The sequence below is a fragment of the Lissotriton helveticus genome, chromosome 5_1 (genome assembly GCF_964261635.1).
Source record: "Lissotriton helveticus chromosome 5_1, aLisHel1.1, whole genome shotgun sequence".
Taxonomy (NCBI): Eukaryota; Metazoa; Chordata; class Amphibia; order Caudata; family Salamandridae; genus Lissotriton; species Lissotriton helveticus.
This window is the reverse complement of record NC_136065.1, coordinates 1,073,045,406-1,073,067,738: the sequence shown is the minus strand read 5'-3', so window position 1 is coordinate 1,073,067,738 and position 22,333 is coordinate 1,073,045,406. Positions and strand designations below refer to the sequence as shown.

Here is a 22,333-nt window from a genome sequence, read left to right as displayed (position 1 = left end):
GTGTGTGTGTGTGTGGCTCTGTGTGTGTGTGGCTCTGTGTGTGTGTGTGTGTGTGTGTGTGGCTCTGTGTGTGTGTGTGTGTGTGCGCGCAAATGCAATAGGTCTCGCATTTGCGAAAGATTAAGCTATTTCCATTGTAAATGACAATGCCATTTATTTCTCTGTTTTCAAAACCAACACATAAATAAAAAGTTTGTCATTTACAATGCCAATAGCTCTAAATTTTGCAAAGGCGAGACCGTAGCATTGTAAATGCTTGTTATCCATCTTGAACTCCAATTGCTGGCCATCCCTCTTATTTAACACCTATTTTTTATGTTTTATTAGTTTATATTTTTTAATGAAACTCCAGCTGATTCTTTTTGTACCTACTTCCCACCGCTTTGAAAATTGCTTGGACCACTTGTCTCCATGAACCTTGCCTTCCTCTGTTTATGATAATTCTACTGTCAGCTTGCATTGAAGGCTCTCATGGATCAGGAGTCGGATCCTTCTACCTTTGCTCTGCTCATTTTGTTCCCTTACCAAAACACATTTTTCTTAATGATTTAATAGGTATCCAAGCACTTAAATAGCATGCATGTTTCAAATCGGCCTCAATCGACTGATACACAACATTATGTGATGCCATGTTTGTTTTTTCTCCAGAGCCTAGGAAATCTGATAACTGAATCATATCCTTGGTGGTATTTACTACTAATGTCTCATTGCTTTGGGTACTAAGTCACCTAATATGTGAGTTCAGAACTCTGATACAGTTTTTTTAATTAATCACATCAAATATAGGTCATGTTCTGTCACTGCTTAAAAAGGATGTGTACTTTGCAGCCTTTGGGTTATTGGAATATGAAGTCTGTGTTTCTCAAGTGAAAGCTTAGTCGATAAAGGAAAGTCTGACAGGATATGCAATCAAGCACAACTGGGCTGATCTTCCCTCTAATTCCTTTCCTTGACGTAGGGATAGCAGTAAGGCTGAGTAGGTTTTTGCCCCCCCCCTGCACAGTTTTAGAACTCTAAAACAACCACGGGTAACTGTTTATATCAATATTAATAACTTAAGTGATTACATCATATTAAAGGAGTACCTCTAAATCTCCTTTTTATGATTAATGGGGCGGGTGCCTCGTCCTGAATTTACTCGGGAACCCCTGGTTGACACACCGTTGGTTCCTGCTTGGAAGTGTAGATGGGAGGAATCTCTTGTCTAGTTAGATTTCACCATTCGAATAAACCATGACTCCGAAGAATCACTGACTCCAGTTTAGTTTGTTACAAAGCCAAGAATAGTTGGACATACAAACACCTCAGAATGAGGGTGTAGAAATACATTGGAACTAATACGAAGCCATACCTACAAGCAAAGATCAGTCTATGAACCAAGCAGAGAATGACCAGTTATAAAATTAGGACGCAGATAATCACTGCGCCAACATCAAGAGTATTCTTCATTTGAGGTTTGTAATAAGTAAAAAGCATTAGTCTGCCCCTACACTACCACTAACGTGACATCCCTACTTAGCATTTTCCAAGTTCAGGCATCAGCTTGCGAAGACTTCCTAAGAAGTACCCTCAGGTTGAATAGGTCAAGTGGCATAAAGCTATGGAGCCCACTCTAAAATGCTCCTTCTCTCTCTGACAGATCTTCTCTGTTCTTCTCTCCCCCCACCGCCCCCGGTCCTTTCCCTAACTCCAGCATCAAAATCCTAGGACACACCCATCTTGCATCACAAAATCATCCCATCCGTCTGGACACCTCCTCATAGGTAACTTTCCAGTCGACTTAGATTCTCACTGCCTCTGGCTCGATGACCTTGATTCCCAGGCCTTCTCCAGTGAGAAAGAACACTGACCCACATTATAAGCACTCCTTGTTCAAATATATCCTCTCCTCCCTATGTCTAACTCCTAAAACAAAAGCGTTATTCTAACTAACAAATATGCATTTCTCCACCTGCAACAGAAACGTGAGAAAAGATTCTGCATATGCATGAACATTACAAATGCTTCACTTCTGAGAGCCAGGGAGAAATACACATGAGACCTACAGAAATCGGCTAACATAGGAATCACCATAGATCTTCATTCAACACACATATCCCTGAGCTTTATTACTGGGAACGTCTAAATCAATGCGTTACATGGTTTTAAATATATTTCTCATTAGTCATTTGTAAATTGAACATTAAGACTTTTCCATTCAAAGCACAGTTACAATGTTAATTCCTTCGTGTTGCACAAAATCCCTCTACCTCCTTACTTTACACGTTATTACATTTCACATTCTAATGATCAAATGTTAACACAACACAAGAATATATGCAGGCGCGTAATGCTCATGATTATAAAGCACCTCTATAAATTGAAGAGCCCTATCGCACTGAATCATGATTTACTCTGTCTTTTAGACTGCCAAAACTAGTTCGCCTCTGATTGCACATTCATGAAACTTTGTATTAGCATCTGTGAGAGAAAAAAGTACAAATGTGTGCAGGTCATAATTGATAGATGTGTCAATTTCCAACACACTGCATCAAATGTGGTGGGTCATCACTAGTACCAATAAAGTAAATCCAACCAAAGCATACACTGAGAGGAGAAACAAAAGTGGGGGAATTGAACAGATTTTCCACAAATCATTTGTCATCTCGTCCGGGGATACAGATATTACCGGTATGTAATAGCCACCAGTCCTCCTGAAGACCTGTGAAGGAGGAGGCAGACTTTCTTCACTTCGAATGGAATACAATTTCAGTTCTCTCTGAGGAGCTTAGTCTAGTACTTTGCTTTTGAATCATTGTTTTTAGGAGCATTCCCAAAGTTTTTGTGATAACTAGAAAAAAACAGGCATTTGCAATTCAATGGGTTTCGCATTTGCAGGTTAAGAGCTATTGGTGATGTAAATGGCAACGTCTTTTATCTGTGATTTAGTTTGGAGTGTAGTGGATGTATGAACAGACACAGCTGCAGTACTGCCTAGAGGACTTAGAATGAGGAATTACCACTGGGACCAGAGAAGCAACTGCAGCACTGGCTAGAGGGCTAAGCATGAGGAATTGCCACTGGGACCAGAGTTTCAGCTAGCAGCACTGACTAGAGTACTAAGAATGAGGAATTACCACTGGGAACAGACATGGAGCTGTCCCCTTTTTTTTTTTTAGAATGTATTTATTTGCATTTTCTTAGGTACATCACAAAACTCATCAGATATTCAAACAATCGCATTTCTGTTTTCAATACAAGCTTAGCAGAGTCCGGCAATGGTAACACATAAGGTATCAATGACATCAAGTAGTTACTGTCAACGAGATCTTCCCCGCCACCCCCTGCCCCGCGTCCCCCCATCCTACTGCGAGTCCGTGAGTGCAAGGCCATAATAAATAAGCCATGGCTTCCATATTTTCCAGAAATGTTTTGGGCTCCCCCTCGCTTTATAGGTTGTTTTCTCCCCCAGCATGTACATGTCCATACCCTTCCGCCATTCTTCTATCGTTGGGTCAGTCGCAGCACCTTGTCAAGTCTCTTTTAGCTACTACCAGACCCAACTGGAGCAACAGCAGCTTCACTTTGGGGAGATCTACCTCTGTAGGTATAGCCAGCAGGGTAAACTTAGGATCTTGGGATATGGAGTCTTGCAATATAAGTTCCAGCTCCTTCAACAGCGCGCCCCAATACAACTGTACCTGTGTGCACCCTCAGACAGTGTGAAAGAAAGTCCCTTCCGTGGTCTTACACTTCAGACAGGTGGGTGACTCTGATCTTATGCAATCGAGTTCTGTCATAGTACATCCTGTGTAAATACTTAAGTTGAATCAGTCGCAGTCTAGATCTAATAGCTACTTCCCTAGGATGCATCAAAGCCATATCCCAGTCCAGGTCGTCTGTCCCCCAGGTCCGCCTACCAGTGCGCTCAGTTTTCGCAAGGGGTCTGGTGTGTTATTCATGATTGTCCTGTAAGTCCAGGACACTGCCTTCTTCCCAATTTATTTCATCCGTCAGGAGCCTTCCTTCTAGCGGGGCATATTCTGGGAGGCCCTCCATGTCAATACGTTGTGCCCACCAAGCATGCCTCAATTGCACATATTTGAAATATTGTGTCTTGCTCATTTCGTACTCACTCTGGTGGCGCGAAAACATCACTAGCTCCTTACAATATAGTATGTCTTTGAGCTGAGATATGTGTATCAAGAAAAGTAGGAAGTTCCTCAGGATTGGAAGAGTGGGGTGCGGTCCAAGGGGGGGAGAGCTTGGTGTTGCTGATGTATTGTAAGGAGGGGAGTTCTCCTTGTGGGAACTAGGGCTCTCACACACCTAGCAAGCTAGGTGTCATGCTTCATCATTTGAGCCTGCCCCTCGCCAGGTCGGCGCTGCAATACCTGGCGGGCACCTGGAACCGGGGCTCTTTGTCGGGGATCTTTTGTTCCCGCCGGTGGGTGAAGTGGGGGTGAGGGGCCTAGTGTGTGTAGATGCAAGGGAGTGTGTGAGTTAAAAATAGGTCAGTTAGTCCTAAACAAACTTTTAATCCAAAGGTAAACTGCCTAATTAAAAGCTGGAGAGGGGCAAAAAACTAGTGTTTAGGTATCTAGTAGTAGGTGCCCTACTCTCAGGTGATCAACATGTTTCGTGTCTCAATTGTCAAACCGATCAGGACACTTCTTCAGGATGAGTGTGAAGCTATCTACATCAAGGTAAGTGGAAACTACATACCCTCTATAGTCATCGTAGACCTATACTACCCGCAAGAATTACTTGCTACAGTGGCCGGCGGTCTTAAGGACACCAATCGGGTGCAGCGTTCCAGACGTTCGGGTTGAAGACCTACCCCTCCGCCGGCACCGGGATGGTCTAGATCTAATAGCTACTTCCCTAGGATGCATCAAAGCCATTTCCCAGGCCATGTCGTCTATGTCCCCCACGTCCTCCTCCCTGTGCGCTCAGTTTTCGCAAGGGGTCTGGTGTGTTATTCATGATCGTCCTGTAAGTCCAGGACACTGCCTTCTCCCCAATTTATTTCATCCATCAGGAGCGTTCCTTCTAGAGGGGCATATTCTGGGAGGCCCTCCATGTCAATACGGTGTGCCCACCAAGCATACCTCAATTGCACATATTTGAAATATTGTGTCTTGCTCATTTCGTACTCACTCTGGAGGCGCGAAAACGTCACTAGCTCCTTACAATATATTATGTCTTTGAGCTCAGATATGCCAACCAGCTCCCATTTCTGAAAGCCTTTCAGTTTGGCAAATTCCTTGAGTCGTGTTCCCACCCAGAGCGGGGTCCCATTTCATTCGCCTAAGCTGTCCTCAAAACACTCTTTCAAACTACTGCAACAGATACAGGTGACCACCGCTAAGGGGAGACACTGCTGTACAATCTATTCACAGTGTAAGATCTGCAGCTCATATGCCTCGAACGGAAAATGCTACTTACCAGTATGCATCTGATCTTGGCATGTAGAGCTGCAGATTCTTACATGCCCACACGCCTCCACGGGGCCTGTATCTGTTCCAGTTCTATCTTACTTAAATATACACGCATGGACATCCTTTCTTCTTTATACAAACTCCATCATTTCCCATCATGGCGAAAAACAATCTAAGGATGGAGCCAATGCCCATGCGCACTATCGTCCAAGGGAGGAGTCACCTATCTCGTGACTACAAAGACTTCTTCCAAGACGACAAGAACATGCAATCATCCGAGCCCAACACCAGGTGGCGATCTAATGCACAGTGTAAGAATCTGCAGCTCTACATGCCAAGAACAGATGCATACTGGTAAGTAGCATTTTCCTTCCAACACCCTGCCCTGCCGGATAAACACATGATTTTTCTCAATTAATTCTATACCCTGCATACTTGCCATAATCCTCACAGCTCGACATAATATTGGGCAGCGTCATTTCTGGGTGCGTGACATATAGCAGTATGTCATTAGCATACAGAGAAATGCGATCATCACGGTCATCATTGTTGTTCACTCGAAAGCCGGATATGTGTGGATGTGCTTGAATAACACATGCAAGGGGCTCCAGAACCATTGCGAAAAGCAGCGGAGAAAGGGGGCAACCCTGTCTGGTGCCCCTTCCCATTAGGAACTTCCTAGATGTGGCCCCGTTGACTCTGACCCTTGCTAACGGTCCTTCATACAAAAGTGCTATCCACCTCCGAAACTCTGGGTCAAATCCCAGCCTATCCAAAACGGCCATAAGAAACGGCCAGTGGACTGTATCAAACTCCTTCTCAGCATCAAGGGACATTACTAGATGTGGGTTGGTCCTGTATTGCACCATCTCTAACCAATTGGAGACTCGTCTGAGATTCAGTCTCGTCGATCTCTTAGGCATAATGCCTGACTGGTCCCTATGAACAAGGCCAGTGATGACCCGAGTTAGTCTGTTGGCCAAAATTCTGGCCAAAATCTTAGTATCCATATTTATGAGGGAGATGGCACGATACGAACCACAGCTCTGTGGTGGCCGCCCTTCCTTGGGTATCACCACAATAGTGGCTGTCCGCAGGTCTTCGGGGAGTGCACCCATTTCCCGCACCTCCAGGTACATCTGCAAGAGATGCATGCTAAAAAAATGCCCCATGTTGCTTGAAAAATTCTGGTGGGAGCCCATTAGGACCCTGGGACTTCCCTGTTTTCATCTGACCTATAGCTTATACAATTTCTTCCTTTGACAGTCTGGCCTCCAACGTTTGTGACTCATTAGACTCTAACCGAGGGAGCTGTGTAGATTGTAGGTATGTGTGAATCTGCTCCGCGTCCGCAGGGGGGCGTTTCTCATAAAAAACTTTGTAATATCCTGCAAAGGCTTGCGCTATTGCATCTGGGGTTACGTGGACCTTACCATCCTTCATCTGTATTCGAGCTACCCATCTGCTTTCGAGCTCTTTCTTGCTGAGCCACGCGAACAGTCTACCCGTTTTATCACTTGCGTCATACAGTCTTCTATGCATAGCCTGTATTGCATGTCGTGCATCCTGTTTGGCTAGTGCCAGGTATTCCTGCTGCAGGAGCTTTAGCCCTCTCAGCTGGCCAGGGTTATCGCCTCTACTGACTCTCGATTCAGCCTGCTGGAGCTGGGCTTCAATACTCGCTACCTCCTCATTCCTCTTGCGTTTCTTGTGTGCAATTATATTACGGGCTCTGTCCCGGAGGACAGTTTTATAAGCCTCCCACAAAACAATAGCAGAATCCACTGACCCCACATTCTCCCGGAAATATAGTTTTGTGTCCACTTTAATCTCGCGGGCCACCTGTGGGTCCTGTAGCTCCCAAGAATTCAAATTACATTCCCTAGTTTGGTGTGTCCAAGCCCCTACTGTCAGCCATAATGGTGAGTGGTCTGAGAGACCCCTTGCAAGGTATTCAACCCTTTGTATTTCCTCTACTTCCCCTGCCAGGGTGAATATGTAGTCTAATCTGGAGAAGGCCCTGTGGGCCCCTGAATAAAAGGAATATGCTTTAGTCAGGGGGTGGTGTCTCCGCCACAGGTCAGTAAGTGTCAGTGTATCTGCAAACCTTTTGAGTGTGGTTTTCCTGGAGCACCCCTGTTGGACTGTCGTGCGATCCCATGTGGGATCCATCACATCATTAAAATCCCCTCCTATAATGTGGGTGTGGGAACCGGCTTCAAGAAGAATGGCCGCCAGTTTGTCCATTGTTTGCTTCTGTAACCGAGGGGGTGCATAGACACTAATAAGTGTGATCTGTCGTCTGTCCCATAGCCCATGTACTGCCACATATGTTCCATTAGGCAGACCCTCCAGGATTTCGCGGTTTGCTGCGAAATCAGCACTTTTGTAAAAATGCCGCGATTTTTTCAAAAGTGCCCGCGAAATCGGCACTTTTGTGACAGGGTTTCTATATCTGTCAACTGGTTTCAAAGTGAATAATGTTCAAAGTCCTTTTTAAGTAACATTTTACCCGAAAACATAAAATCCCTTACTTTAGAATAGAAGAACTACCTGTCTCATGACTTGAGGTCTAACTCACTTAACCTCAAATACCCCAAATTAAAAAAGGTGGGAATAAGAAACAGATATTTTTCCAACCAATTTATGGAAAAGTCACAAAAGCTTAAAATAAAAGTTTTCATTCAAATTTTTCTGGAGGAATAATCTTTAAACGTGGACAAAATAGCTGGTGTTTTCCCCCTGGAAAGGTGATAACCCTTCTAAGGCTAACCTACTGGGCAGCTTGTGGCACGCTCTATGAAACCGGCCCAGGGCAATTTTAGCTATTCGTGTGGCAACCGTTTCCCCACATTTTGCTTCTATGCAACTCTTCATTGTAGTCTTAATCCGAGGTGTTGCTGTTCAAATACACTTCTTCACCTTTTGGCTCCCTTCTCATGCCTAAATACTTTTTAATTTGATGAATGGAAGTCTTTGCCGGAAGTTGTCCCTTTTGCTTCCGCGCATGCCCTTGCGCGAGACCGCGCCCGTCCGGTGACCCACTTTCTTCAGCGGCTCTCGCACCTTGCTAGACCCTCCAGGATTTCGCGGTTTGCTGCGAAATCGGCACTTTTGTGACAGGGTTTCTATATCTCTGCTCACCCATATCTCAAGGTCTGTCACTGAAAAGAAAAAATTTGGGCGCACTGGTGTCAATTTTTGTTTTGCTTTTAAAAAGAAACAAACATTATGTGCTGCTAAAATGCCGCTAAATTACAATTTTTGTGCCGCTAAATTCATGTTTTTGTGCCGCTAAATTTACTCATTTATGCCGCTATATCCCGGGGGGTCTGATTAGGGTCACTCCAAGTAGCTGCCGCATTTGTTACCATATAAAGAACACGATTTAAAGCCCTGTTTACAGAAACGAGCAATGGAGCTCCGAGCAAGTGAAACATAATGCTAAAAACAAAAGATTGGGTGAAAGCCAGCTAGCGAGTAAAGTCAAATTTCTAACATCCTAACTTTCTGACTGCTTAACTCTCTGTTCAGCCACCCAGACTCTGTAGATCATAAGTGAAAGCTAAGGTGTCAAGGGGATAACACACGGAGAAGCGGTGGGTGGGAGGGGAGCAGTACCACTGATCAGCTGCTCGCGCTTGCAACATTTCCAGAACACAAGGCAGGCAATCAGTAAAAATAGTGCACGAAACGCACTGAAATGGACTGAAGCGTAATGAGCCTTGTAACAGGGCCAGTCGCTATAGGAGGGAAAGACAAACCAAAAGGAGGGACAAATGGGCACGATTTACCATTCAAAAGTAAGGAATTTACCAATGACACGCGATGGCTGGCTTCAAGTCCATGTACTGAATACACCATGCTTCTCAGAGCATGCGTGCTGCTGGGTCCGAAAGAAGGCAAGAAATCAACAATAGCACCGTTGTCTATGTTCTTACATGCTGTTTGATGGAACAGAGCAGAAACAGGATGAGGAGATCTCTGAAGGCTATTTAGTTCTCCACCGCGAGATGAGTGCCCTCTTCACAGGTGACATTGTGCCCTCAGCCCCATTGCAGAACAGACCCCTGCATCATGCACGGTCTACAATATTAGAATTTTTTTCTTATGGAAAGAGTATTGCTGTAGTCTACTTCAGAGTTAACAGTTGGTAGGAAGATTCGCCAACATTGGATATTTCAGAAGATTTACATGTTTAAATCATTCTCTGTTGTCCAGCTGGCAATCAGTTGCACTTTGAAATAGCAATAAACTGTGTTAAAATGGTCTGAGGCCCAACCAGGAGTGTTTGTTTAGTTGTACATTCTCATTTGAAACAACTTGAACATGAGCCACATGGGTTAATCTGCTGAGCATTCCACTCCCCCAGGCTTACCATAGCTGATTTAGGTCACTCATTGTGTGTGCGGAAGTCCCACTTGTCAGCCCTGGCTTAAGCTTAATTCGTTAGTGCAGTGTATTTAGGTTTGTTTTCTTAAATATGGCCCAGGGTAGTTTTTCTATCACCATGACAAACCAGGAGAGATTACTTTTAAAAATAAGTTTCTCCTGTACGCAATCTATGTAAGTCTGTCTTATACAGTCTATACCACTACTGTCTCCGGTGCAAGACATGTCACTGCAACTTTAGCAACACTATCCCTTCAAGACCAGAAAAAAAGGCTGGCCTTTAACCTTCAGAAAAGGAAGGTTTCCCCTCTGTGTTGGATGCCCCACTTTTGGGGGTGTTCCCCCAAGCAATACTATCAATGTGATGCACATCAATCAAGATTCTTTAATCAGTTTACAGCTAAAGCATAGAAAAAAAATACATTTAAAAACAGTGAGTGTATATATAGCCACATGGGCACTTGTAGTTAATCAAATTTACAGTCAGTGGCCGTTCTTTATATTCGCAAATCGGTCAAATGTTCATCCATTAGCAAACTTATTTATACAATTTAACGACCGGTTAGTAACAGCCTTAGTTAAAAGTAAGGTCAGGGAGGGTTCATTCCCTCCTAAATAAAACAAGTGCAAAATACATACTAAATGCGCTTTCTTCATTTAAATGCTTATGCATTAAAGTGCCTATGGGTTCTATGAGTTCCTAAAAGCCCCATGTCTAAGGGTAGAATCAACTTATCATCATGTGCTTTGTTCAATATATCAAAAACAGCACACCATCTTACCCCACCTTAAAAATAGGCCATAATTACACATAAGAGAAATTCTTCAGCTATGACAAAGTTTACTACATTCCTTCGTGGTGACACACTAATGAGTCGCTATCTTTTTTGTTGGCTCTAATAGCGCCTGCTAGGAAGCTTGCAACACCATAACAGACCAAAGGGGACAGTATCAAGTGCAGGTATATCTGAGCTGGTTATCCTTGCAAACATTTCTTATCATTTAACAGGGGAACAATGTACCGGGACCTCAGTGAGTGATAAAAATCGTAAAAGAATAAAAAATGCATAGTATCCTGTATTGAGATATTGTCGCATGGGCAAGGTTTCAGCTCCTCAATTTTTTAAAAACCTTTATGAACTGCTAGAAACCAGTGTATTTGGTTAAGCATACACGATGATGCAAATTGTTAACTACTAGCAGGTAGGGCTCTATTAGGTAGGGCTCTATTGCTGGACCTGTCTTCAGCAGGATATACGATCTCACTGTGGGTTTCCTAAGCTCCCTCCCTTCCCTTTCTACTGCCAAAAATGAAAGCAACAGACTCTTTACCTCCAGTGGGTCATCTTTCTTAATTACTTCGGGATTATTAAATAGCTCTGGATGGCCTACTTTATCCATCATATTTTTAACATATTTGAGCCAGGGAATGTGCAGTGTGCCCTCCAGCATCTTGCAATCATTTAACACTAACTGCTTTAGCACCAGCGCCGTATTCATCCATATTCTGAGCCATCGCATTACAGGAGCTAGTGCTATCATCTGAAAGATACCCTATGCCCAATTCTTCATAGACCGTGAAGAAAGGCATAATGTGATGCACATGAACGAGCATGTCGAACTCCCAGAGCTAACTATTTCTAAGGAAACATCTGATTCTGCCTCTAATGGGGGAAGTGTCATCTGTTTACAAAGGAAGGTTGTTGAGAAAACCATTCAAACCCTTTGTTCACAAAATGTCAAAAACAAAGCTTCTCCTGGCACTGTACAATTTCCCAGCTCAACTATCATCAACGGGAAGCCTGTCAACAATGAAGATGGTAAAATTGATGACAAACGCTGTTGACTAAATTGGTGGTTCCCTCCTCTTCAGCACCTGCGGCAATAGTTCTGTCTTTACATCTGTAGTGTAGTTCCTATTTTCCCAATAGGCTCTGCGCATTGGAATAATATATCCTATAGATGTGAAGTAGGACCTATGTCTACTAGGTCGCTATTGAATATATTGGACTTAATTGTGAGTGTTAGCTAGCTCCGAGGTCACTCGAAACTTTCTCGAGTTCACAAGAAGGGATTTAGTTTCTGACAACCGCATAAACATGATAACTTTGTTTCCCCAAGATGAAACTGATCTTCAGAGTCGTGGAAACAATAGATAGATATTTTACTCAGTCATTCGTGCATGCTTTGTTTCACCAGCGGTGTAGAGAAATAGACAGGAGTTTTCAATAAAAGTATTTATTGAACAGTCTTCTTTCTCAAGCAGAAGAAATGAACTGCTACAATCGTAATGCTGGTTGCAAAGTATAATGCGTACAGTAAAAAGAGTGGGATAAAATAATACTGTAAAAGCATTGTATGGCTCCTAGACCATAGATAAATACATACATAAATAACAGAGTCTAAAAAGTACTCAACTGGTGCTTCTAAAATGCGCCCTAAGTCTAGTACGAGGGAAGAAGTGAGGCGTAGCATAAATTTAGTATTCTTTGCCAAGAATCTATCCAAGATTTCTCTAAGGGGTCTAATAAGCTCCGTACCTTGGTTTAGAATGAAGGTCAGCCTCAGGACTCGATTTCCCAACAAGCCGCGAGGGTAGCTTGGAAACACTGCAGCTGGATTTCTCTGCAAGAGAAAAGCCAGCGTCTCTCTGTGCGTCTGCTGGAGGGTCGGCTTCCTTCGGCACTTGCTGTAGCAGGATGCGTCAGGCAAGTATAGTCAAACTGCTCCAAACCACCGTGTGTTTGCTATGGCAAGTGTGTGCGTATTTATACCTTGAAGGTGCCGAGTTTGACGTAAAGGTGGACATAACGTCATCAAAGAGTCTCAGTTCTTTGAAAACTCCATGAGTTCTTGGACAAGTCCGTATTCGAGCAAGGGGAAGTCCCTAGCTGCTGAAGCTGAGTTTTCCAATAAATCGTTGTGGATTTTTGGAACTAGTGGAAGTAACTATGCCGTATTTGTACTGCATGAGCTATGTCCAAATATGGTTAGGATTTCTATGCCTATATAAGGATATGGTTATTTATACCTATATAAGGGCATGAATTGGGAAAATTACAGTAGGGTCCTAAAATGCAATACAACACATCGACCATGTTGACCTCTTCAGCTTTAACTACTTATTTGTCTGTGGTCTTGCCGTTACCAGCTCCAATGGGAACCCTGTCAGCACTTACATTCTCAATGATTTCAATCTCTTTGACATGGATATCCCGGTCGATGATGACTCCTCTTATCAGCACATAGTCTTATCTGACATTGCCATAAAATGCCTCATCCATAACTCTGCAGACATTGGTAAGGGGCTTTAGGCGACCTCAAGATATAGGTGTCCCAGAATCTTTGGAGGCTTCTGTCACATTGTGTGACTCCTCATTGCCATTCAAAGTTTCTACACAATAAACAATGCATATTCTGGACTCCGAAGAAGAGTGAAACATTGATGAGCAAGAACAAACATTCTACAGCTAAGCTCCCCTAAATGTGCTATATTTCCCAAGGTTTAAACCAGCAGAGGAAAAGTATGGAGAGCCTCTCTTAGACAGGCAATGTGGCAGATCCTCAGGGGTATGAAGACTTCGACTGGCCCCCTACGGCCGCATAGTGGAGCAGCAATGAAATGGCACGGTAACTGTTTTATTAGGCCAGATACCCTTGTCAGCACCTTGTAACTGATGATAGAGAACTGTCACATACTAGTCTTGCAACTGTCCTTTGTGCTCCTTTTTTGGCCTCAACTCTTGTAATTCCACCAGCTTATCCTCCATTGCCACCCCAGCAGCGTCTTCCAAAATCACCACCTAAGACTTCCTCTTCACTGACTAGGTTAGCATGTTCAGTTCACACAATCTAAGTCGCTCCGGTAGTTCAAGATTCCTCTCTGCCTAATGGCAACCTTAAATAAATGTTTATTTTGACAAGGGAAGGCCTCTTCCTTAATTATGCAGATGACTAGAAAAAAATAATTTTTTGGGGGCACTTTTGCTTAAATATATAGGGCCAGATAAATCAACGTTTTTTTTTTAGCCATTTTGTGTCTATTGGAAAAAGTGTTGACACACCTGGCCCTTAATGTGTTGCTTGTCTTTTCTGGAAAAATACAAGCCTAATGTGAAGGGATGTTCAATACATTGCGAGTCTAAATAAGATAATGCTGTGGAACATTCTTTACAGGTATTTAACGTATTTTGCAACGTGGTTTTGTGTGGTCTTCCCAATTCCCACCAGAGTTTGAAAAGGATTCACATAGAATATGCATATTTAACAATGGTACAAAAACAAACTAATGATGAGGGCCAGAGTGTGAGGAAAGTTGGAGCTGAACATCACACTGGAGTCTGATTATTGACTCTACTTGGTTTGACACTTGTCTTGACCAAAACGTTTTCCAAAGAAAAAACAAAACACATTTCTAGCTCAGCCACTTGGTGATGGGAATATGCTCAACATGTGAGCATATAACAAATAAAAATGAAAACTATTGTTATAGTCAAGTCATTCTTTATATTAACATTTATCCTTAGATAGTTTTCCTCTTTACCTTGTGTGTACTGTTTTGTAAGCATGTTCTTACTTATTTAGGCCTCTGTTTTTAGGTCTCGCCTAGTGTTACTGCGGACATGCGCAGCTCGCTCAGCGAAGTTTATTGCAGATAAGTAGTTTCTGAAAAGGGCTTGAAGCCCCGCCCCTTATTCCCATTGGCTCGCATCACCGTGTATGTTAAACGGTGCACTGCCATTGGAAATAAGGATTCCGGGGTGCCTCCTTTTCGCTCTTTTGTCCGGCCCACCCGGACTGGCTCGCCTGCATTACAGCTGTCATGACGAAGTTTCTGATCAGAAGCTACGTCACGCTGCCTGCACACGCCAGTCCGGCTCTCTGATTGGACCGGACAAAAAAGTAGACATGGCGCCGTGTATTTATTTTTGCATCTCGCTTTCATTTTTGAAAGTGCATTGCAAAAATATACAGCGGATGCCTGTGTGTTTATATTTGCATCTCACTTTCACTTTAAAGTGAAAGCGCAATACAAAATTAAACAGCGGATGCCTGGTGATAACAAACTTCAATCGTTTCTTCTGTGAACTCTGCATTAACGTAATTTGTAAAATGTTGAGAACGATGTTTCTTAAGTACAATACTCTTACATAAAAAGTCTCCTAAAATCAGTTTCTCTAACATGGTTTACTTTGCGTCTATGCACAAGATGCACAAACGTTCAGAGCCGCAACAGTTAAGTTTCTTCAGCCGTTCCCTGTAACTCAGATGAGCTATCTGAAAGGTCCAAGTTGACAAGTTATTAAACTTGAATGGCTGTGACGACACAGCCATTCCAAGATGGCCGCCAAAATCCCCCATACAGCCATTCGCATTCTTCGACATCCTGATAAGTCGGGTTACAAACAGGCATGAAAAATTGTTGCCTGTGAGCTAATGATATAAACCAGCGAGAATTAGCAAACTGGTTTTGATTGGTCTCTAATCAGCCCATTAGTTTGGTGTGTCAGCTGCACTCTGGAGCAATCATCGATCCATTCTCTTCAAGTTAAAAGCACATCACTTCCTTTATCACGTAGCTCTAGTTAGGGCGGTGCTTGATAACCAACAGGAATCCCACATGGCAAAAGAGGGGCGGGTCAAGGACCGACTTTGTCACCCGCCACTAGATGTCCTCGAATAGGATGCCTGTTTTCGCCATTTGACTGACGTCATAGCCACGCCTCCCAAGGGGCGGAGTATCGCCATGCACCAATGCGGTTGAAGCAGTCTGGGCAGTCAATTACGTTGCTGCTGATTACTTTAATCACTGCAAGTCGGAGCCAGAGTTAAAAAAAAAAAAAAATGAAATAACTCGAACACAATTATATTCGCGGGCTAACTCATAAGACTCCTGTGCTGCAATAATGATACCAACTGTGTTCCTGATCTGGCTACCGTGGAACTGGGCAGTCCCACTGCAAAATGAAAGGCATCCCAATATAAAGCCCCCGTTTTCTCTCCGCAAAAGAACTAGACCTAGACCTGTATTCGTATTATGACAGTCGCCCTGGATCAAACTCTGGTCCTATATGACCAGACCACCAGCCGCATTTGATTTACGCTCTCTGAAAAGGGATACCCCAGCTCCATTATGGGTAACATGACAGACGCTCACAGATTTAACTCTGCATCTGAAAGCAGCTGCACCACATGCGCTGCTCTATATATTACTTCCACATAGTACAGAGTGCCTATGAAGACATTTGTTTTTTTCTGCACAATTGTTTCAAGATGAGGTGAACACTAGGAACCAAATCTCTGTTAAGTATGAACTACCGCCAGGGCAGTGCTTACATTTGTGGGTATAACCCTGGAATGGCCAAGTGACGTCATGGACCCCTTATGACATTAATGTGACACTATGACCACCAGTTTACTATATCACAGGCCTCCGAATTGGCACACAGAAAATAATTATAGGTGGCTGCTACTCTAGAATGCAGTTTATTTATATAGCGTGAGTGCTAAAGTGATAAGTGGTTGTACAAGAGTGCTTAGAGAACAAGTATTAGAAATGCAATAGTTCTCGCCTTTCATTAAGTTAAAGCCATTTGCTTTGCTATACAATACAATTAGCAAAGCAAATGGCTTTAACTTAATCAAAGGCGCGACCTATTGCATTTTCAATGCTTGTTATGAACTGTCTTCAGTAAGTGCAACCGAGAAGTATATTTCAGCAGCCAAGTGGCTAGGATAATGTGTGCATTCTTATTTATATCCTCCCCACCCCCTCACAATCTAATGTCTTGCGACCTTTGTGCTCCCTTGGTCATAAAGTTAGTAATCTTGCCCTTCAGAGCCGTGCTTAATATTCAAATGCATCTCCTATCCTTTACTACAACAACTTTTAATACTGTTTCATCTAATATTACTTGGACTACTACTAGCGAGCCATCTAATATTTCTGCACCTGCTGATACTAGTACTCTTGCAAGTAATTCTACAACTAGTGATATATTTGGTACTACTACATATGGTGCTGTAGAGACTAGTGTTTCTGATTTAATAATCTGTACTGTTAACATTACTGCTGCTAGTGTGACTACTTGTACTTCTATCAACCTGCTACCCCAGGACAGCGTAAATGCTTATCAAAATATATTTGGTGCTCATTTAATGTTTGATGGTCTTGTTTGGCGAATTCACCGGAAAAGTTGAAATCCTAGTTTTATCTATTGGCACACTACTTTTAACCGGTTCAGCAATACCAACGTCACAGACATAAAAACTTTTATCACAGGATGCTGTTGATTAACGTTTTTTGCAGTTTGAAGTGAATCAAAGTATGAGGTCCCCCTCCTAAAACCATAGCCTTTCCCCCTACCAGTGCATCACCAACCATCCTTATATTAGTTTCTTATATGCAGACGAGCTGATCCCTCGTAATGCTTGGTTTAGAGAAATTTTACCATTGAGTTCCTGCTCATTGTGTGCAGTGACCCATCCAGAGTTATTGATGGCATGCTGACTTTCTCACCTTTAAGACTTCCGATACCTGAAACTGAGCTAGGTTTAGCAGAACAGGAAGATGATCAGAAAATGACTTACTAGGGAGGCATTCTCAGAAGCTAATGACGAATAAATATTTTCATATATTTAGTTGATTGTTGTATTGTATTGTAAATACATTAATATAGCGCTTACTACCCCTGATGAGGCGTCAAAGTACTTTTTTGGTGAGCAGCACGCTACTCCGGAATCCATGAAGGATTAGTGGTGAATTAATATAGTGAAGTAAGAAAGCAATTTGGTTGGTAGTCCGTTATTTGGATTGAGAAGGATAGTGGAGGGATAGAAGAGGGAAAGATTTAGAATTGTTTTATTTTTATTTATTAGCTCATAGGAGTTAGGCTTGGGGTGAGTAAAAAGAATGTGGAGGGGGAAGAGTCAGAGGGAAAGGTTTAGAAAGGCTTGTTTGGGATATCTGAATAGTAAAAGGTATGCGATCTTGCAAGGAGGGATAGAGTAGGGAAGAGTCTGGAGATTGTTATTTTGGGGAATCATAGTAGTAGTATGGGGTTTGGGATGAATGAGAGAGTGGAGGTAGAGGATATATGTATAGAGGTATAGGGTGAGGAATAGGGTAGTGGTTTGGAAAGACTAGTAAAATGAGGTTTGAGATGTCAGTTGAGGTAAGGAGTATATTGAGAGTGGTACAGGGTGATAAATAGGGTAGTGCATTGGGTATGCTGAATTCAGGAAAAAAAGTAATATATAGAATTGCTTATTGTATTCAATAGTGAAGCAATTGTAGATGGTTGTGATAAAAGATTTACTTATTTATGCAGTCACTTGTTTACATGTTAAAAATATAGAACAATGTAACTATCAGTAATATGTACATTTGGTAAGCAGAACTAACGAATATCTATATTTATAAAAAATATTAGTATAGAAGGCAATACACATATATAGGTGCATATCTTTAGTCTAAATAAATGCTTATATGCAGAGAAATATGCTGAATATTTCTGTTTGGGTGAATTAATCAAAATCCTTTGTACTAGTGACAAGGGCATCTCCCTCCCAAAAAAATCCCATCCTTTTACATAGAGACCCGACGATTGGAAGTGGTGTTTGACAAAAAAACAGTCTTGGTCAAATATGGTTGCCAACAGGGCCTTAGTAATGGAGGGGGAACAGCCATTACACCGTGGTTTTTACCTCGTGTTGCTATTACATCGCATGCGTTCCAACGCATGCGATGTTACAACGTGTGGTAAAAATCACGCATGCCATTACATCGCATGCGCTTTTACAACGCATGCGATGTAATGGCGATCTGCGTCGTTGTGAGGAAACGGAGGCTGTTTCCTCACAACGACATGGACCTCTGACGACGCAGGAACCGGGTTTTATCGAATGGTGGCTATAGGCATGAGAAATTACCTACTTTTAACAAATGGATGTTAAACATTTGTCATCCAGCACGTCTGCAAAATTGTTTTCGCTTCTTCTGGGTTATAGATTTAAAAACTAAACCAACAATTACAATACTAACTCTCAATTCATTGGCAAATTAGCAGAAGCATGATCCACATTCCTTTTAGTGTTTTGCAATTACCTTTCACACATTGTCTTAACATTGCATTTCCATTAAATTATGTTGCTACCTAAAATAGTAACTGTTGATATGAAAGTTTTAGTTTGTTTAATTTTACATCTATAAGCCCTTATCAAAATCTATTTTGCAAAACTTGTTAGCTCTAATTTTTTATATTTGTTGAAGGATGTTACGAAATAAATTTGATATAAACGACTAAGACCAATCCATCTATTCATGTTAAAAGTAGGATTTTTTTCATCTTGTCAACTATTTGAAAATGTGTCAGAAAAATGTTGTGATTGCCTAAAAAAGTTTATATTTGCGAATGCAATGATAAATCAGTATCATTATTCCATGATGGGCCTGTTTATATAGCTCCATATAAATCATTATTGTTCTTGATTAAATTGAGATTGTATTATTATAAATAGCAACCAAAAGTATCTAGTTTCTCATAATGCTTGCGGCTTACCTTATGTCAATTGATTGCATTCAAATGCATTAATTATCATGAGTATTTGCATGCATTGATCAAGCTTACCTACTTGTCATGAATACATTGCTTCCAACTTCTCTACATCAAATAATATGGGAGAAGTTCTGCACATGGCATTAAGTTGAGATTTGTTTTTTTTACCTACTTAGGTGCCATAATGATGATATGCCCATTAGATTTGTATTTTGTCTCCCTTTCCTATGATTGCAACCTTTCATATAAATTGGTGAAAATGTGTAAGGGTTTAAACCAACGCCAAATTGTACCTCAATGTATTGTTATATTGTTCTGATGTCACGGTTTGCTTTTTCTCTGCTATTAGGTCCCTTCCCTATAACTGGAAAATTATTTAAAATGGTGTAAGCAGATAATTTGACACTGATATACGAGTAATCTGCTTTATGGAGACTGCCATAGAACATTTATATTCCTTTATTGAATGCTGTCCTTAAATACAGTAGCTATGTTTGTATGATATTAAAGAACTTTGCTTACAAAAATAATGTTGCTTTTTGTTGCTTTCATATGTAGCATGTGCGATGAGTGAAATCAGCTCCTTACATGAGGAAGATCAAAGGAATGTTTTAAGAAATGGTCTGGGTCGCCTGCGCGATCAGGCTATGACACCGATTAGAGACATAGAGGAAGAAAGCCTTTTAAGCAGTGACACCCGTCGTGCACAGCCCTTCAGACAAGATCGTTATGAGGAAGATCACTACCGTGGACCAGGGAATTATGATAGGCGTCAGCGTTCTCACTCCATGGATAATCTTGATAATCTTGACAGGCGACAGTACAATAATCCCCGAGATCAGCAGTTGAGTCCCCATCAAAGAGGTAGAAAAAATTCTGATGAGGAGCATAATTATGATTACAATCGGAGACATAGAGACTATTCTCCTGATTCTCGCAATGATTATTATGGAGGAAGAAGAAGTAGGAGTAGGGATGACTTGAGAGACTTGGATCGTTCCCGTAACAATCCAGATTATGACGATCGCTTTCTTGAAGATGTCTTGCGTAGAAAACAGCAAAAGGCAGGAATCCGGGACGGTGCTGAAACAGCTAGCAACTCAACAGGCCGTTCTGGCATGAGGAGAAATGATGACGATGACTTTCCACCACCTCCCCCTCCCTATACTGAAACTGAATCACTCTCGTCCAGAGGAAAACAGGACAAAAAATTAAAAAAGGTACGTTTACTAATCAGACATGCATTTGAGACTTTAAAGTTGTTTTGGTTTCAATTCAGACACTTTAAACACCAATGGAAAATTTTCCTCCGTTCAATTGTAAATTCATGAGTAAAGCTAAACATTCATTTCATTTTTGAAATCCATGATTATGAACCAGAATGAATGTTAATAGAGTGGGTTCAGTTCTATTGCATCATATACATGCATGGATATTTGTGAGAATGTTTTTAAATTGGTTAGTGATTTGATTTGACTGCCTACTTTTTACTGTGAAATTTTCCAATCTTAATGGCACTTGTGGAGTATTTATGCTCAATTCATGTTTATAGAGTTGGTTCTCTATCAGGAGTGCAGACTGAATTGATGTCCTATCTCAAGGAAAGGTAAGTGAGGTGTTTGGAGAGCAGTATTGATACTGGCATAACTCTAACATAGACAAGTTGTTTGAACATGTGCTTATAAGGATGTTAGAAAGAGACTTCTAGGATACCTTTTTGTAGGTGAGTAGCAGTAAAAGAAATTAATGGATCCAAAGTGCACTTTGTTGTTATTTCACTACCAGACTATTTGTCCTCATACAGTCAGACGTTTTGTAAGTTCCTCTGGAGGCCCTCACTTTCAGATGTCTAGTTTTCTCATGCCAAATTTTTTAAAGGAAATATGTTATACCGATGGATATTTTTGGCTCTCTGAATAGTATGGAAGATGTAAGCTGCGTTCCATTACCTTTTGCTAGCCTAAAATCAATTCCTATGGTGAAAAATGTCAGGCCAGCTTCCACAGTGTTAAAGTTAGACCTTTGGGGAAAACATGAAGAGGGATCTAGTCTGAATATTGAATAATTTTCCAAGACCTATAGGCTAAGGCACATTATTAATTTCTGGGTGAGGCAGTTGAATTTCCTGCTGCTGTAGCATTTATAAACTTACAAATGGGTCAAAATTGCTTTACGCAGGTTATTGGTATGTAGTAGGTTAAACTGTGTAATACAATCTGTCTTGTTAACCATATGCATTCGTAGTAATGAGCATATATTTCTCCACAAGTATTTATCAGCCCTTGATTGCATTGAGTGCTACCCTGAAAAGGTGTTAAATAATAGAATTCCGTCTTATTCAAGTTACTGTTTAGTTGTGTATCCCTAAAGAACTGTGATTGAGCCTTAAAATATTGTAACTTTAGCCCATTTTTAGATGGGTAAACTAGTTTTATTTTTATCAGTGATATCCTTACTTACTGTATTCTATTTGCAGACAATGTCATGTTGTTTCCCTCATCCTGAAATGGATGTACTTTAACATTGCATGTGGAGTAGTTTACAGGAAAAGAAATTGGTTTAATCTTCAAATAACAGATATTCCCAGTGTGATGTTAATCTTTTTACATGCCAGTCAAAAAATATTTTTGGGATTTAGCATAAAATCATAAATTAACAAGCAGCAAAACACAGATATATAAAAACACTAATAAAACACCATAACAATTTGTATTATGTTCGGTGCAAAGAATAACAAGCCCTTAGGTAGCCGAAAAGAGAAAACTGTAATATATGAATTAAAAATAATAAAAATAATTAAGGAGCCTTAGCAGATCTCATCTGAATAACTCTTAAAAAGGCAGCAATCACAAAACACATGTGAGCAGGAGGTAACTTTTGCAATTAAAACAGGGCCAGTCCTGCTTTGTTAAAATTCACATCCCTAATCGGCGGAAGAATGAATTTGGTACAGGGGATGACATC

At 41.5% G+C, this 22,333-nt stretch overlaps 1 protein-coding gene across 4 annotated transcripts in view; it reads left to right on the top strand.

Annotated features, from left to right (window-relative positions):
* LSR (lipolysis stimulated lipoprotein receptor) overlaps positions 1 to 22,333 on the top strand; it is a 314,698-nt gene that overhangs the window by 279,495 nt on the left and 12,870 nt on the right. For all 4 annotated transcript variants that reach the window (XM_078643633.1, XM_078643637.1, XM_078643634.1 and 1 more), the window contains one exon: positions 19,928 to 20,589. In XM_078643633.1, the coding sequence (XP_078499759.1) occupies positions 19,928 to 20,589 (662 nt within the window). The remainder of the gene's footprint in view (positions 1 to 19,927; positions 20,590 to 22,333) is intronic.